Below are 16928 nucleotides of genomic sequence, written 5' to 3'. Positions count from 1 at the left end.
ACAAGCGGTGCTTTAACCGGTTGCACCACCAGGGAGGGTCCAATGCCTGTAGTTTTAAAGGGCCCTCTGAAAATAACTGGGGGACGAGGGCAGAGCAGGGAGACCCAGCAGGAGCTACTGCTGTCTGTCTGGGGAGCCCACCAAGGACCCCAGCACTCAGGAAAGGCCCACACACAGTACAGACAGACACCCGCTCCCGTGGGGCTTGCATCCTGGTTGCCAGAGACATCCTAGAGATGGTATGTCTGGGGGAGAGGCTCCCCGGTCTCTGACAGGGGGCATCCCCACCCAGTAAGCCAGGTTGGGTTAGCAGCTGGGTGCCCTGTGCTAAGAGGCAGACGACAGCAAGTTCCAGGAAGACCCGTCCTCTAAGAAGAGGGCCAGACTAGGCCAGGAGAAAAGACCCAGCCACACAGGCCCGGTCCGGGTCGCCACGAGATACCAAGTGCCAGTACGAGGAGGAAGGAAGCCGTCCAGGTTTGTTTCTGGGCCCGGGTCCTGGGACGTGGAACACTAGGTTCTGGGACACAAGAAGCAGGTGCTCGGGAGCTGTAGCTCCAGTAAAGGTGGAGCCACAGCCAGACGCGCTCTCCTCTCCTTCCCTGAGTGCTGGGGTCCTTGGTGGCTCCCCCAGAGAGACAGCAGTAGCTCCTGCTGGGTCTCCCTGCTCTGCCCTAGTTCCCCAGTTATTTTCAGAGGGCCCTTTAAGACTACAGGACGATGCTACATCCGGGCCTTAATGCTGAGCTAGAATGCTTCCGTTCTGGGCCAAGAGCGCACAATCTTCCACCCGGCAGGAGCTACCTGCAGTCTGCTGGGGGGGCAGGAACCTCCGCAACCGAGACCGCCGGTGGGGTGGGGGCAGGGGGCAGCACAGAGGTGGCACTGTGGCCTCTCCTCACACTGACCAAGACCCCCAGCCCCACAACCCCAGAGAGGCAGAGCAACCCCACAAGGTGTGCAAAAGCTGCCATGATCCCATTTCCCAGGTGAAGCGGAGCTGGGTGGCTAGGTGGGTGCCCAAATCACAGGACCCCTGGAACCCAGGCCTTGGGGTCCCCTTCTGGTGCCTTTGCTCCTGAAGAGTATGGCTACTCTGCCCAGCAAAGGCTCCCAGAAGAACCCAAAGAGAACCAAGAGGACAATGCCGGGAAGACCCTCCGCGGCCAGTCGAGGTCAAACACTGGGTACTTTTCTTTCCATCGTCCTTTTAACAAATCTCTACTGTCCACGTTATGTGCCAAGCCGTGGGGCTGGCATGCGTCGAGGGCAGTGCGAGCAGAGATGAAATGGGTTGGCCTCCTCCCTCTAAGAGTTCACTGGCAGAGAGACAGCGAGCCAGCAATGGGGTGAGGGATTCCTTGGCCTTCCCTCTCACACCCTCCCTCCCACACCCTGACTGTGGCTCGGCCAGGTCCTACTGCAGAACGTGAGCAACTGCAACCGGGGTGTCCACGGCCCTGCTGACCGCCACTGCCCCCCAACCTCTGCGGCCGAACCCCCCGACTGCAGAACCAAGCAGGACCCGCAGACCCGACTGCTCTCTCCAGACTGCCAGGAAGGCAAAAGGGGCTGAAACGGTCGGCCTGAAGTGGGGTCCTGGGAGGCCGGCCCACCTCTTTGCGGCTTTCCTACTCACAAGGCCAAAAGAGCCGAAGATGCTGCTGCTGCAGGCCTCCAGGATGGATGGCTGCAGGCTCTGACACTGCGGGAAGGAGATAAATGACTGGTCATTTCCCCCTGATGCACTTGAAGGCATCCATTCTCCCAGCCGTACCAAGCTCAGGCAACCCCCCGTGCAGACAGATAAGCACTGACAGATGGGGGTGGGCGCGGAGCGTCCTTCCCCCTCGGAAGGACACAGCCAGACTCCTCTGCAGCCCGCAGGAAGGTCACGTTGCCCATTGGCTCACACCTGGCTGGGGGCGCCACGGGTCCCTTCCCTCACCTCCCCCATCTCACCCACCCCCACACGGGCTCATCCCTGTGACGAACACATGGGAGAGGGGGAGGGCGGGGTGGGGGGCAGAGGGAGCCAGCTGACAGGCTCATCAATCTCAGGCTACATGCTTGGCACATTGGCGTTCCTTAAGTTGTTCCCGGGCTGGGAGGGTGCCGGAGGAGTCAGGGGGACTGTCTTGAAGAGAAGAGAAATCACACTAAACATCAGAGAGCAAATGGTGGAAGAAGCCTGGAGACTATTAAAATGTGGGCCATGTACAAAAGCAGTAGGGAACTAATTAAGATGCAGGATTTTCAAAAGCTGGGAAGTTGGCCGCAGTCTGCTCCCATCTGGACAGTTCTGGCGGTTCAGTCCAGCAGGGACAGCACCCCAGGTGGGTGAAGCAGGCCTCCCCACCCCTGGCCAAGCGGAGAGGCTTGAGTCTCCTGGAGCACCCCCAGAGGGGAGACCCCTCTCAGGGTCCCTGTGACTTGCTAGTTCAGGCCTTCTTTGGGGTACCCTATGTGACCATCTCCTTTAGGGTTCCTGCCCTACTATTCCCAATCCCCCACCTCACGGGAGTGGGGGGGGAGCATGATTATCCTGGTCATCCATCCCCAGTCACTGAGTGGTTGCCAAAAAGACATCCAAGAGAAAGAACCAGAACCCTATTCCTGGCTGTTTTTCCTCGTGGCACCCTTGGAATCTGGAAGGGTGGCAAAGAGCTACTGCGCGCCCAGTGTCCCTCCCAGAGCAGACGGGATTTAGAAGGTACCCTCGGGAGAAGCGTGGACACCTGTCGTAAATGGCCTTCTGGCGCGTTAGGTCCTGCAGGAGCATGGCGCTGGTTCCAACAGGCTCCCGTGCAGCACCTCCCTCGGCTTCACCACCTACAGCCCCTGGGAAATTAACCTCCTAATTCCATGCCACCATTTCCCAACCGAAAAAACAAAGACAAAATCTGCACTGGACCATGGGGACCACGAGGTCTGAGGATAGAAGGTGCTAAATCGAGCTAAACAGACTATGTGAGCTTTTGAAGCAGAGGGCAAAGTAAAAGTTTGCCGCCTGCCTTTTTCCTTTTTTTATTCAAAAAAAAAACAAAAACTAAGAGAGCGATGGGGAATTGACTACCTGTTTTTTATTCAGCGGCTTTTGCCCAAACGCTGCCTTGTTTCAGGGCCTCCTAGTGGATATTTACTGTGCACCTTTCTCTCCCGCCAGCCAGGATCCCCCTTTGCAAAGACAGAGCTCCGCTCCTGGGAAACAGTCCAGGGAAGGCCCCTCCCTGGCACCGGGCCCCTGCCCGAGTGTTCACATAGCACGCGTGGTGGAGCACCTTGCATTCGCTGCCCCAGCCGCTGGCGAACTGCAAAGAACACTGAACTCCATGTCAGTCAGTGGGAGAAATAATGTTGTGAGTGTTGTCCTTCAGGCGCCCAGGCAATGGGAGGCTGCAAGATGTGTATTCAAGACTGATTGGAGGAGGGATGCTAGGCGTGAGAAACACACAGGTCCAGGAACATTGAGAATGCTTTCCAATCCTAAGAGTTCCCCCCAGCTCTCAGCCCAGGCCACCCCCACACAGACACATTTTTATCTTCAGCAACGAGTAATGAAACATAGGCGGGCCAGCATGTTCACGGGGAGGGAGACAGGGTGAGGACGGCGGAACTGGGGACGTCTCCATCAGTGTCTACTTCAGCCCAGGAACAAAGGACTTAGCTGCAGCCACAGTCTGGGGTCCCCGCACCCCACCTCATGGTCTCATGATGAGCTCTGCCTTTTGGGGTGCTGGAGCAGATGATTCTGCAGCCCTATCCCCGGGCCTTCTCCAAGGTCCCTCAAGATTCTTGAATCTACGCGCACATGCTTGCCCTGACCTGGTTTCCTGACAGCTGTCTGCTCTGCAGACTTGGGGTCAAAGACAACTCTACGCACATTTCACCTGGCTCACGCTGCTGGACTCAGACAGGGACACAAAGGAGGATGGAAGGCACGAGCTGAGTGGTGGCATGATAAATTAGTCGTGGCATGTACTCATTTTCACGGGAGGATCAGATGTGGAAGGAAACTCGGGCCTCGGGACAATTCTGCTCCAAGCCAGTGCCCCTGTCTCTCACAATTCAAGAGACTCCTCCCTCTCCTGGAGGAGAAGAGAGTGCTGGTGGCAAAGCCCCAGTCAGACATCACTGCATTCCTGGAGCGTCAAGGGGAGCTCTGGAGCCCCCAGCCAGGAGCAGGGTGGGGCGAGGGTACAGAGTTGGAGGGAAGGCCCCAGAGAGAGGAGTGTGGTGCAGTGACAAAGGTTGGTTCACTTATTTGTTGTTGTTCTTTTTCTTTAATATTAACTCAGTTTTCTGGCTTCCATATATTCAAAGAAATTCAGCCCAGGATGGACAAATTGATTATCGAATTTTCAGCAAGGTTTGCTCAGAGGATTATGCGTAATGAGCAATTTGCATTTTTTTTCCTGACTTAATAGAGCTTAGACAGCGTTCCAACTTTTTCTATTCATTCCTTGAAAAGACAAAATATTATTCCATTTTAAATATGTACTATATATTTAACTACTCTCCTATCAGTGGACCTTCTGGCAATTTCTACTCTGTTATTAAAGCAATGCCAGAATGGACAAACTTATATAATGTGACTATACATTTCTTTATAGGTAAATTCCTAGCAGTAGAATCTCTAGGTCAAAGGGCATTTTCTTGCTACATACTGATAGGCACAATGCACGGACCTCCAAAAAAGTTCCACTCTACCCCACTATCGTGTGTAAAGAAGAGCACATCCCAAGCCTCTCACTTCCTATTCCAGTGCTTCCTCTCTCCTGAGGGAGGTCAGCCTCCACCCAACCACCACACTGACCATGCACCCCTGTGGCCAGGGACCACCTGGAGTCACACTCCAGAGTATTAACCAAAAAGCCCAGTTCTCTTGAAACAACACAAATCAAGCAGAATAAAAACTAAGCGACAGTCATTTTAAAATATTGTCCAGGCCAACCCTGAGCCTACAGAGAACAGATCCCAACAAAGGGAAATGCCCTTTCACCAGAAACTGAGCATGTAGAAATGATGAGGCAGTCACCGAAAGGTAGGCAGGTCGTGCTGCACAGAGACACCCCAAAGGGCCAGGAGAGGGGTGAGGCCAGCTTGTGCTCCCCTAACCACTGGAAGGGACAGCGTTCGATGCCGTGCACCGAGAGGGGGTGTCTTCTGCTTTTGCACAAAGGATTCATACTGGCAAGTGGAGGCCCCAGAAAGGCCCTTTTCTGACATCTGGGCTGTGTGAAAAACCCAAGCACCCACCTACAAGACCTCCAGGAAGAGGATGATAGTGTGTTTCCTTGGTCACACTGCTTCAGCTACATCACCGACCTCTTTCAGGTGCTGAACAGGCTCCTTGTCCCTAATTCAGCACTCCCCGGCAACTCTCTTCACAACCTGCGGCGGGTGTGGTAGAAGTTTCTAAGAACTCAGTCCACCACCACCACTACAGACCGAGAACGGGATATAAAATGACAAGCATTTGGCCCAAAGTTTGAGGCCTTTTGTTTCTGATTCAATTTTCAGTCAGTCTGGTGACTCACACAGAGGAAACATGTCGTTGAAAAGAGAGCTGCGATTTCAAAAGTCACTTCAGCTGTTTGTTGTCCCTCGTCATTGGGTGCTGTCCGATTGGGGAGCCCAACTTACTGGGGGTCTTTTGCCACCTGGGGATATGAGTATCACGCCTCTGAGGATTCATCTTACCCAGGCTCACAGTCTTCTTTTCCCAAGAGTAGGGTCCCCCCAGACTCAGGCTGACTCAGGGACTGCACCTGACCAACTTGAGGCCTGCAGCAGCCAGGGCCGCCTCTGCCCCGGGAGCAAGGTCAGAAGCCCAGCAGAGAGCCGTCAAATGCACATGGTATAGACACCATGTGCTGTGGCCACCTGGCCACAGCAACAGCAAACATCCCCCCAAAGTTTTTCCTTTTTCCTCCCCACCCCCCACATCGAGCATGGGGCACCTCCAAAGCCAGCTGTGACCCCAGCTGCTCCACATTCAGTCACTGGGAGGCCTGCGTGCCCAAAGTAAATATCTGCAGACAGAAGGAACAGACGACGCTTGCAAAGTAGCTTTTGCCTCTGTCCCATCAACATGAGACTGTCAGTTCTCAGATACGTGAGCAGCACAGTAAACTCTTCCCAGCTTGGCCACAGCCCGGTGTCCCCAACCTATAAAACGAGTTTATAACACTTTCACCCCACCTCTCCTCTCCACCTCCCCAAGCTATGATAAGGACCGAAGGAAGTGAGATAAATGAGCATTCTTAACAGGGACTTGGTAAACTATAGTGTGCTAACCAGACGCTAGCTATGATGATGACTCGACCACAGTGCCCAGGCCCTCTGGCGTGATAGGTGGGAAGGACATAAACCCAGCTAGGCAATCACTCCTCCCTGGCACAGCTATTGAACACTACTGCCCTTCTGCTAGGTGTGGTAAATGCCAACTCTGGGGGTGCTGGTGGCCACCGATCTGCTCCATGAGGAGAAAAGATAGAAAGGTGACAAAGTCCTCACTACAAGTCCTGGATGCAACCATGTCTGAAGGCAGCTGGGATTCACAGCACTGTGAACCAAATCACACACCCAGTTCCTCTCACACCTTTTTTTTTTAACCTAAGCTAGTTTGATTTGTATGTCTGACATTTGTGACTGCAGAAATTCCAGTGATCTCTTGGGTGTATTTTAATAATTAACATTCATTTTATATAATCATAAAATTACGTTGTTTTTTTAAAAGATTTATTTTTTATTTATGCATACGGATCTGGGGTACAGGCCAGAGGTGCAGGGGCGGTGAGAGGATTCACCAGAGACAGAGTGGGAAGCAGAACAGGCAGATGGATGAGATACACTGCTGAGGGGAGCAGCGGGTGGGTCAGGAGAGGTCTGCCGCGCCATGTGGGTCACCTCTGGGGCCCAGGATCAAAATCACACTGAAGTGGCTGCGGCTGGCTTGTAGTGCTGCGTCCTTACCTGCTGAGCCACTAGGGAGGGCCCCGTAATAAAATTAAGTTTTAAAGGAAAAAAATTTTATTCAAATTTCTTTGAGAAAACCTAAGCAGCATGAGAAACATAAAGGACATCAGAGGAAATCAAGCAACCTCAGTTCTCTTTAGTTCCTGTAAGAATCGCTGTGTAATTTTAAGCAAATTTCCCAACTTGTCTGGACCTCAATAAAATGAGAAATTGGAGTTAAATGGTATCTGAAGTGCCTTATAGTGCTATGTGGCTTTGATTCCACATAAGACAATCCAATTAGCCTAATCTAAAGTGTTCTTAATAAAGGCTTCTTTATATAAATGTTAAGACTTTAAGAAGAAGTAGACTGACAATTTAAAATTTGTGCAAAGTATAATAAAAATCCTTTCAACTAACAAGCTATATATGAGATGTCCTGGTTTAAATGCAAACTATCCCTTGCTTCACTGGGAAAGTCAGAAACAAAATTGTTGAAGTAAGTTGTGATACACTCATACAATGGAATAGTAAGTCATTTAAAAAGAAATGAGAAAACTGCATATTGATAAGGCCTCCTCAGGCCAGGGCCTGAGGCACACTTTTAAGTGGAAAGGGTAAATGCAAGATGAACAGGCAGAACAGGAAGGTCCGATAGATGTAATTCCTGGTGTGTACAAAGACTATCTCTTGAAGAATCTCAAAAAAACAGGGGCGGCTATTGGCCTTTTTGGAGACTAGATTTTATTTTTCACCACACAATATATCCTTTTTATCTCTTAGAGTCTAAATTTGTACTGTATTACCTATACAAAGTCAAACAAATAAAATAGTTTGATAAAAAGGGTTAAGAAAGAGCAATTACTACCACACAGTCTCCTTTGCACCTCACTGGGCCCCTGCAAGGCCAGCTAGATGTCCCAACACCACCGTGGCTCGCTGACAGGTGAGTATACCTCTGGGTACACCCTAACAGTGAGACACATCCAGCCTGTGACACCTGAACCAGCCCCTCCCTCAAAGTCTACAGAGCCCACCTGCTACAAATGGTACCTACCCCTAGCAACAGCAGCTCCTGCAAAGCTCTCAATAGAGCAGAATTAATTGGGCCCAATGGGATCTAGCCAGGGCTATGCCATCACTCACCCATGCCACTTCTAAGAGGCCACGACCAATGGGTTTGGAGCAAGGAAGGAGGGAGGTCCCACTTCCTGTCATATCAACACCTACTTATGTTGAACAGAGAAAGCTAGATGGGTCTTGCACATGCTCACTTGTCCAGCCACCTGTAACTCTTCTCACATTTCTCAAGTGTCAACATGCATGCAGGAATGCAGACCTGGAACTTTGATAAAAATAAGGATTCTGATTCAGCAGGGCTGGGGTAAAGCCCAATATTCTGTTTCTCTACCAACTTCCCTGCCTGTACTGCCGGACAAAATCACATTTGGTGTGTATTCTAGAACCACATTGACCTATAAGGGCACCACTAGCAACATATAACAACTGAGCACTTGTAATGTGGTTAGTCTACCATGAGATAAGCTTAAAGCACAAAGTACACACAGGATTCAAACACACTCACAAAAAAATAAGTCAAATATATCATTCACGATTTTTATATTAATGACATGCTAAAATGATAATACTTGTGATATGTTAGGTTAAACAGGCTATTATTAAAATGACTTTTACCTGTATCTCGTTCCTTTTTCTAATGTGGCTACTAGAAAACATCAGCTCACTCAGGTGGCTTGCATCCTATTTTCATGGGGCTGTATCATGCTGGGAGACTTGGCTCTCTGACAGCCTGCATCTCGAGAGACTGGGAACAACCTGTAGTTGCCCAGAAGTGTTTGCAGGGCCCATAAATTAAGCAAGACCATTTGAAAACTTGGATAGAGCACCCCAAAAATATCTAGTCTCCTTCCACCCCCACAAATAAAACTTAAACACCAGTAAAGTCTGGGTTAAAGTGAATAGTCAAAGCACACTTGAATCATGGAGCTGTGCATAAAAATATTCCAGAGATTCTGCAGAGAAACTTCAGTCTCGTGGTCAGCATGGACAGCTTTGGTGCCAGTGGAAAGAAGAGTAGAGGATCCACAAATATGTGACAATGCTGTTCCCACCACCCTGAGTCACATCCCAGACCTGGCACCCCAAAAAACAGAGACCCAGGGCAACCACTTCTTCCTGCCTCCACCCAGACACAGGTCACGAGCCAACAGTGTAACAACAGATCAGAAGTCAGGAACCCAGCCAATCCTCGGTGAGGCCAGAGAGCCATGAGCTGATATCACACAGAGGCAAAATTTGAACCCAAACTCTCCCATTTTGAAATCCAAGATGGGTTCTATTTTCAGCAACCGGCCCTTCCAATATAAGACGCACCCGAAGTTCATGCTTAGTGAGTGTGACAGAGGGTACACAGTGTCCTGTCCTTAGAAACACAACCTGGGACAAGGCTTCTTTATTTGAGGCCTCAGGAAGGCGTCATCAAATGGACTCCCAGTACCTTTCACTCTGTAGGGAAAGAAATTCACCCCAGAGCCTGCTCCCACCTTGCAGCTGCTTACTTTCCTTCTCTGGGTTGACGAGAGGGAGAAGAAAGGAAGGGGCACCCAGAGGATAGCCGCTCAGATGGACGCAGGGACACAGGCACGCCTCTGAGCACGCGCAAGTCACGTTCCTGCTCCTGGAAAGCTCAGTCTCTGGACAAAGGAGTAGAACAACCTTGTCCTCAGCCTGTCCAGTCTCCCACCTCCCCCTTGAGGGTCCCAGCCAACCCCAGAAATGCTGACCAGGTTTTATTTCCAGCAGTCGTAGCTTTGGATCCTCAGGAGGGTGCAATCTTCTCTTCTTACGCCAGCAGCGGGCAGGGTAGGTGTACAGCTGGCCAGGGGCGAGGCCTGTAGACAGAGACAGTGTGAAGGTTAAAGATTACGTGCTGAAAGGTCCTCTGGAATGCCGTCTAACTCCCCTCATTTGTGTAAAAGGAAACTAAAGCCAAGAGAGCTGAAATGACAGGTCAAAGTCACAGCTGGTTGGTGGAAGAGCACAGGCAGAATTTAGGTCAGCTGGCCCCAGGGCCCTGCTCTGTCTGCTCCATCAGGCTTTTCTCAGTAAACCCATCACCATTACCAAGATTTCTGCCCTCCATATCTGGAGCAATCAGAGGGACTTTCCAGAGTCCAGCTCTCCACATTGTGTCGTAGACAGAGACTCTTCCGCTACTGCCCATCAACCACCCACCTCTCCGGGATCAGGTTAAGCAGTTTCCCTTCAGGGTCGACCAGCAGAATATATCTGCCTACCTACAGCCTGGATTGGAAAGCACTTTAAAGAAATAGGATTAAGGAGCCAGGTCTCCTATTTACTGGCCTCCTCCATTCCATTAGAGTTGGCTAATCACTGAAACCAAAGGGAGCCCTGAGCAACCTCCCTCGGAATGGAAGCCTATGGGCCAGGAGGCTCCGTAGCCTGCAGAGCCAGCTGGCCTGTATATCCCTGCCCACGTCCAGGGCCTGGACCACTCTGTTCCCAACCAGCCTCTCTGTTTAGATTTGGCCTTGGGCACTGAGTTTCTACACCAGCACCACCTGTTATGCCAAACACCCCATGAGAAACCTCAGATAACACACAAAGACAGCCAGACACCTTGGGGGAGGTGACCTTGTGATCATACATGACCACAGCCTTTCACAAAGGAAAGTGCAAGGGTGAACGCCAAAGAGAGAGTAAGAGAACTGAAGACTGGTGAGATGATCAGCAGACTAAAAAGACTGTCTGGTGGATCCCAAAATAGACCAACAAGCTAACCAACCCACACCCCTAGGGTAGAAGATCTGGTGAGGACAGGGACTTTGTCTTGTTCTCATCAGAATGCCCAGAACCAGATGTGACCCCAACACATAGAAGAATCAAACTAAACACTTGCTGAGTGAATAGATGAGTAAGCGAGCAAATGAATGAATACGTTTCAGTTTCATTTTGATCAAATCACAAGTCCATCTACATATACATGAACGTGGCAGGTGACAACTGCTTGGTGCACGCAGCCTCAAGTAAAACAGTCACTTTCTAGACTAGGACCGTAGGGCTTAGGAAACATCAGAACCCTAGTCCCATCTGCTGTCTTCCATTTGGGGGCCTTCAAAAGTTTGGAGGAAAACTGTCCGCATTTTCACCTTTTACAGAGAAAAAAAAACAATTTCACTGCACTGTGTTCATTCATTTTGTTATGTGATTTTTACTAGGTTTCTTTATGGAACGCAAATCCTAGGTTTGGGTCCAAAAAGTGGCAAGTATCCCAGCTTTAAAAGAATCAAATTTTCCAAATGCTCTTTCTGTTTCACTATTAATCACACAGCTGCTTCCACTGGTTTTAAGACTGAACAAATTGGACTACACCACCTCCTTTGAATCTTAGAAATCATTCAGAACGATCAACTTAAGAGACTCCAGAAAAATCTCTGGTGTCATGAGCAAAGGGTGTTATGTCCAAGAGTCCATCTAATACTTGAATTTGTTGAAAACTTCACAAGCTCCTGCAAAGTGGGAAAATCCTAAAGCTCTAAGCTCCCTGCACACAGAGGACCAGACTAGTGACTGAGTTATAGAAAACCAAATTTGACTTTTCTTTGAGGGAAGGTGTCCCTAGGACAGGTTCAATGCTTCTAGTGTCATTTATTCCAGGACCATGTCATCTTGACCCCATAATTTCTGTATGGGTACACTGAGTCTGGATGCCTCCCAAAAACCTTGGCCTGCTCTGGCCTGGTGTTCTCAGGAATCCAAAAATCACCTAGAGAACATAATAACGCCAATGTGCCAGGCCTGTGCAATCTAAACAAGGTGGGGAGCGGGGGCAACTATATTTTACGAACCTTACATGTCGGTCCAATGTCTGACCAAGAACCCTGGATGTCTAAGCACCATCTAGTTACTGCCTAGATGTTCTCTCTGTTGCACAAGACTGGTTTAATGGCTTTCCCTGCAGGCGCCCAAGGCTCCTTGTGTTCCTCCCAAGGTGTCATCATTAATTGCCTGTCTACTGGACTGCCTTCCCTATTAATTTTACAAGATCCAGGATGGCAGGAACCATGTCCATCTACAGAATCCCCAAAGCTTAATACAGTACCCAACAAGCACATCAAGAAACACTTCTCAGCCCTCCCTGGTGGCGCAATGGGTTAAAGCACAGCACAGCAAGCTAGCCACAGCTGCTTCAGTCCAAATTCAATCTCTGGTCCAGGAGGTGACCCACATGGTGCAGCAGACCTCTCCTGGCCCGCCCGCTGCTCCCCTCAGCAGTATACTTCATCTGTCGGCCTGTTCTGCTCCCCACTCTGTCTCTGGTGAAGCCTCGCACCAACCCTGCACCTCTGGCCTGTACCCCAGTTCTGTATGCATAAATAAATAAATAAAATAAATAAATAAACACTTCTCAAAGAAATTCAATCACAGCTGAACCAGACTTAGAAATGCAGAAAGTAGGCCCTCCCCGGTGGCGCAACAAGTTAAAAGCGCAGCACCATGAAGCTCCCTGCAGCTACTTCACAGAGAGATCCATACCCATCCCGGAAGTAACTAATATGGTGCGGCAGACCTCTCCTGACCGCCCTCTGCTCCTCTCAGCAATGTACTTCGCCGATCTGCCTGTTCTGTTCCCCACTCTGTCTCTGGTGAATCCTCTCACCACTCCTGCAGCTCTGACCTGTACCCCAATTCTGTATGTATAAATAAATAATAAAAAATAAATGCAGAAAGTGAAAGATCACGGCCCCCCGCTGTCCCCAGAGACTCATCCTCCACATCCAAACCACCAAGAGGAAGGTGGCTTGGAAGAGACCACACCCCACCCGCCCCAGTAGAGCACTCCGCATCTTAAGCTACTCCATGCCAAGGTATTTCCAACCTGACCAAAAATAGGTGAGGGATCAGCATTCTCCAACGATCTCAATGGCAAGAACTCAAAACCATCAACTCCTCTCCACGTAGGTCCTCCAACCTCCCCAAGACTCTGGCCACTGTGTTTGCTGGTCAGTAGCATCAAGGCAGCCTCTGGCCACTCAGCTGGTATCTCTAGGCCAGACACCACACAAGTTAAATTTAGCAAGTAATCTGAATGTCCAGAAGTGAAGACTGCTTTAATTTCATTCCTTAACTTTCTCTGAAGAATTGGAGAAATTTCTACAGTGCAAAGGCAAAGTACATGAATCCTCTTCGTGTGCTGTCACCTTAGAAATATCCCAACACCTTTCCAAGCCAGAGTCTACCCTCTAAGATAAAGGTGTTGATAATACCTACCTTCCAGGGCCTGTCCTGGGGATTAGTTTATATTTAAGAAGAAACCTTTATAACTATGAAACCTTGTACAAATGTCCGTTGTTAATTATCATGAGTTAGCAGGCCTAGATGAGTCTGAACTCTGTGCCCATGTGGCCAGACAGGGCCCCCCACCTTCCCCCACTGTCATGTCCACGCTGCTTTTGCTCCTTCAGTCACAAGGATAGAAACAGGCCTCCCTTTAATGTCTGCTTAGACTCCACCTTGTCTCAGCTAGCAAATGGCCTCAAGAACTCTCTTGGGGGTGCCTGCCCCCCTCCTTGCCCTCCTCCCTAGGCTGACAGGCACCAGGGTGCCTTTATAGGACCAAACACATTCAGCCCTGGAGTTCCACTATAGAGGGACAAGCAGAGCCCCGTGAGAGTTATGTTGTTTATCTCATTAGAACAGGAGGCACATAACTCAAGCTGTGTGTGTGCTTGTGTGTGTGTGTGAGAGAGAGGGGGGGGGTGGAGGGAGGGAGAGAGGGAGGGAGGGAAGAGGAATGAAGGAGAAACTGGGAGCAAGGGGGGTGGGGAACTGGAGAGAGTCACAGCTGCAGCCAAGGAAATTAACCCAGAGGAGCGAGTCTGGGGCCAGGGGGTGTGGAGGAGGGGAGAAGGGAGGCAGGAGACAAGAGTGGGAACCAGTCCTCCCTGGTAACCAAGACCACAGCTACCCCTCTACTCACATACCCTCAAAGTAAATTCTGGTACTGTTGAGTGTAATTCAAGTCACAACACACTCTCTTGCATAAGCACAGGCATGATGAACACACGCTGACATGCACACAAATTCATATACTTGCTGGAGGAGAACTGACTCCTGGAAAAATGCATCAGAATGAGCTTGATCTTGTATGGTCATCAGACTGCAGACAAATTGCTTCTTGCCGATATTTCCCGAGTCTAGCAGGGGGATCCTGAATATTATGAAAGCTCTGACAGGCACAGCATGGCCTATGAAGAATTCAGAAGGTGGCCCTCCCTGGTGGCACAGTGGGTTAAGGCACAGCACTAAGACCTAGTCCGATCCCCGCCTGCCCCAGAGGTGACCCACGTGGCACGGCACCTCTCCTGACCCACCCATTGTTCCCCACAGCAGTGTACTTTATCAATCTGCCTGTTCTGCTCCCCACTCTGTTTCTGGTGAATTCTCTCACCAACTCTGCACCTCTGGCCTGTACCCCAGTTCTGTATGCATAAATAATCTTACCCAAAAAAAGAATTCAGAAGGTGAAATGGGATAGAAAAGAGAGGAAAGGAGGAGATAGGAGAGAAATAAGTCTGAAAAGAAGGACAAAACTGGAATGGCTTCCTCTAGTCAGCTGGAGTTGAGCAGAGGCGATTTAAGCCCACCCAGAAGACTCTCTCTGCAGCATCTCAGTAAAGGTGGGCCCTCAGCTGCCGTAGAACCCTCCCTGCAATGGGAAACTTATTACATCAGGACAGACTTCCAGTTGTTGTCAAATTATTACTGTGATAGAGTCTTACTTCATTTTTATTCTGAAACAAATCTACCTTCCTATAACTTGTACCAATCTGTCCACCTTCTGTCCCAAGGGTGGACATGTGTCATCTGTGTCCCAACTTCACCCATCTGAAGTGAGAGACCAAGGAACCAGAGGGGAATGGGAGTTGGGAGAAAGAGGCAGTGACTATACCTGTTTAGAACCTTGTACAAATGTCAATTATTAATTATCATGAGTTAGCGGGCCTAGATGAGTCTGCATATGTATTTGTCCTCTGAACCACCTCTAGGAATCTGCATCACAGATTAACATGCAAAAACACAAAATTATCTTTTCAATGTAGTACTTCTGATACTAAAAAATGATTGGAAATAATCTATAAGGACCTGTTTGAGTAAACAAACTATATTCACACAATGGACCACTCAAAGAGAATAAAACTGCTGAGGAGAGATGAAGAGACATATACACTGTAACGGGATATATTAAGTGAAAAAAGCAGTGGGAACAGTATACATAATACACTACCAGTATACATAATACATTTACCATTCACCATTTACCATTTACTAGGGATACATATAGATGTATGCATGAATATATGTGCTATGTGTTTGCATAGATTTTCTTTAATTGAGAAGATAAACCAAAAGCTAAAAAACAAGTCACTTACTGAAAGTAACAACAAGATAATGGGAAGAAGAAAAATAGGGGAAAGGGAGAAGAAAAGGAAGAAGCTGTCTTTAGAAAAGAACAGGGTAAAGGACAAAGATAGAAGTTGGCATTCTCTGAATATAGCACATTCTACATATTTTATATTAGAAACATGTAAATATTTTATACAACTGTATAATACAATTTAAATAAAAGGCAATCACGCTTCTAGCTAAGATGAAGTAGCCAGACACAAGCTTACCTTCCCACCTGAAACCAAAAGCGAGAGGGAAAAAAATGAAGCAAAGACACTAGTGAACAACAGTGAGCTCTGAGACACTGCGCCAATAAGCTGACCTCTGTGATTGGCCAGTATCCTGCCTTGGGGGTGGTTTCCAGACTACAGCTGAGAGAAGAGGTTCATATGGAAGTGAGTCTGACGAGACCAAAGTGGCTAGAATGCAGTAGTAAAAGAAAGAACTGTGGAGATCCGGAGGCTCCCTTTTAAATATTCAGCTCATTCATGCACACTATCAGCGCATTCTTGTGAGGAAAGTACTCAAGTCTGAAGACATAACCACCTGATAAGAAGAGGGGTACACACGAGAGGCAGGGAATAGTCCATTCCCACTATCAAGATGGGCAACCTCCCGGTTCATGGAATATTGGGTAGAATACAAAGAAAGGTTTTGGCCCATTCGTGGGGAATAATTAATTCTAACCTATACACTTTTCCAGTTTCACCTAACAAATTATAAAAACACGGTAAGATAGGATCAAATGGTTTCCAAATAACTTGGCTGTGTGCCAAAATAAAGCTACAGGATATTTATAGAAATAAAAAATATAGAGCACCAACAAGATAAAATTTACAATGTCTGGCATCCAATCCAAAATTACAGACCATCTAAAGAAGCTGAAAACTATGATCTATAAGGAGCAAGAGGGGTAAATAAGTCAAAGGAAACCACAACCTAGAACTGACACTGATATTAGAATTAGCAGGAGGAACATTAAAACCGTTATTTGTATACCATATGTTCAGAAGTCAAGTAAAAACATAGGATATTTGAAGGACTAATTTCCAACATCTAGAAACGAAAGCTACAATGTGTGAGATGAAAAAAATATATATATTGAGTGGAATTAATGTCAGATTAGTCATTGCAGAAGATTGGTAAACTTGAAGCGAGCAAAGGAAATGATCCCACAGGAAAAAAACCCTACAAAATAACTAAGAGAACTTACAAAATAACTAAGAGAACTAAAAAAGAAGAACATCAATGCACAGTGGGACTGCTTCAAATAGTCAAATCTATGTCTAATTAGAGATCCTGAAAGCAAAAAGGGGTAGAAAGAATATTTGTAGAAGGATAGCCAGAATTTTGCTTTTTTTTTTTTATTAAAAAGTTTATTTTTACATCATTTTTCACATTTTTTTTTTCATCTCAATTGTAATCCCCATGGGTTTCCCATCACCAAATCACCCCTGTGCCACCACCATAGTCCCGTG

The 16928-nt window shown here is 48.3% G+C and overlaps 1 protein-coding gene across 1 annotated transcript in view; it reads right to left on the bottom strand.

Annotated features, from left to right (window-relative positions):
• Positions 1–16928, bottom strand: part of DPF3 (D4, zinc and double PHD fingers, family 3) — a 97833-nt gene that overhangs the window by 73685 nt on the left and 7220 nt on the right. Inside the window, exon 3 of the mRNA XM_012724394.1 lies at positions 9765–9872. Within this exon, the coding sequence (XP_012579848.1) occupies positions 9765–9872 (108 nt within the window). The remainder of the gene's footprint in view (positions 1–9764; positions 9873–16928) is intronic.

This window comes from Condylura cristata, unplaced genomic scaffold, assembly GCF_000260355.1.
Source record: "Condylura cristata isolate star-nosed mole 26May11 unplaced genomic scaffold, ConCri1.0 scaffold00013, whole genome shotgun sequence".
In the NCBI taxonomy this organism is placed as follows: Eukaryota; Metazoa; Chordata; class Mammalia; order Eulipotyphla; family Talpidae; genus Condylura; species Condylura cristata.
The sequence above is the reverse complement of the archived record's forward strand: the minus strand, read 5'-3'. Positions and strand labels throughout refer to the sequence as shown.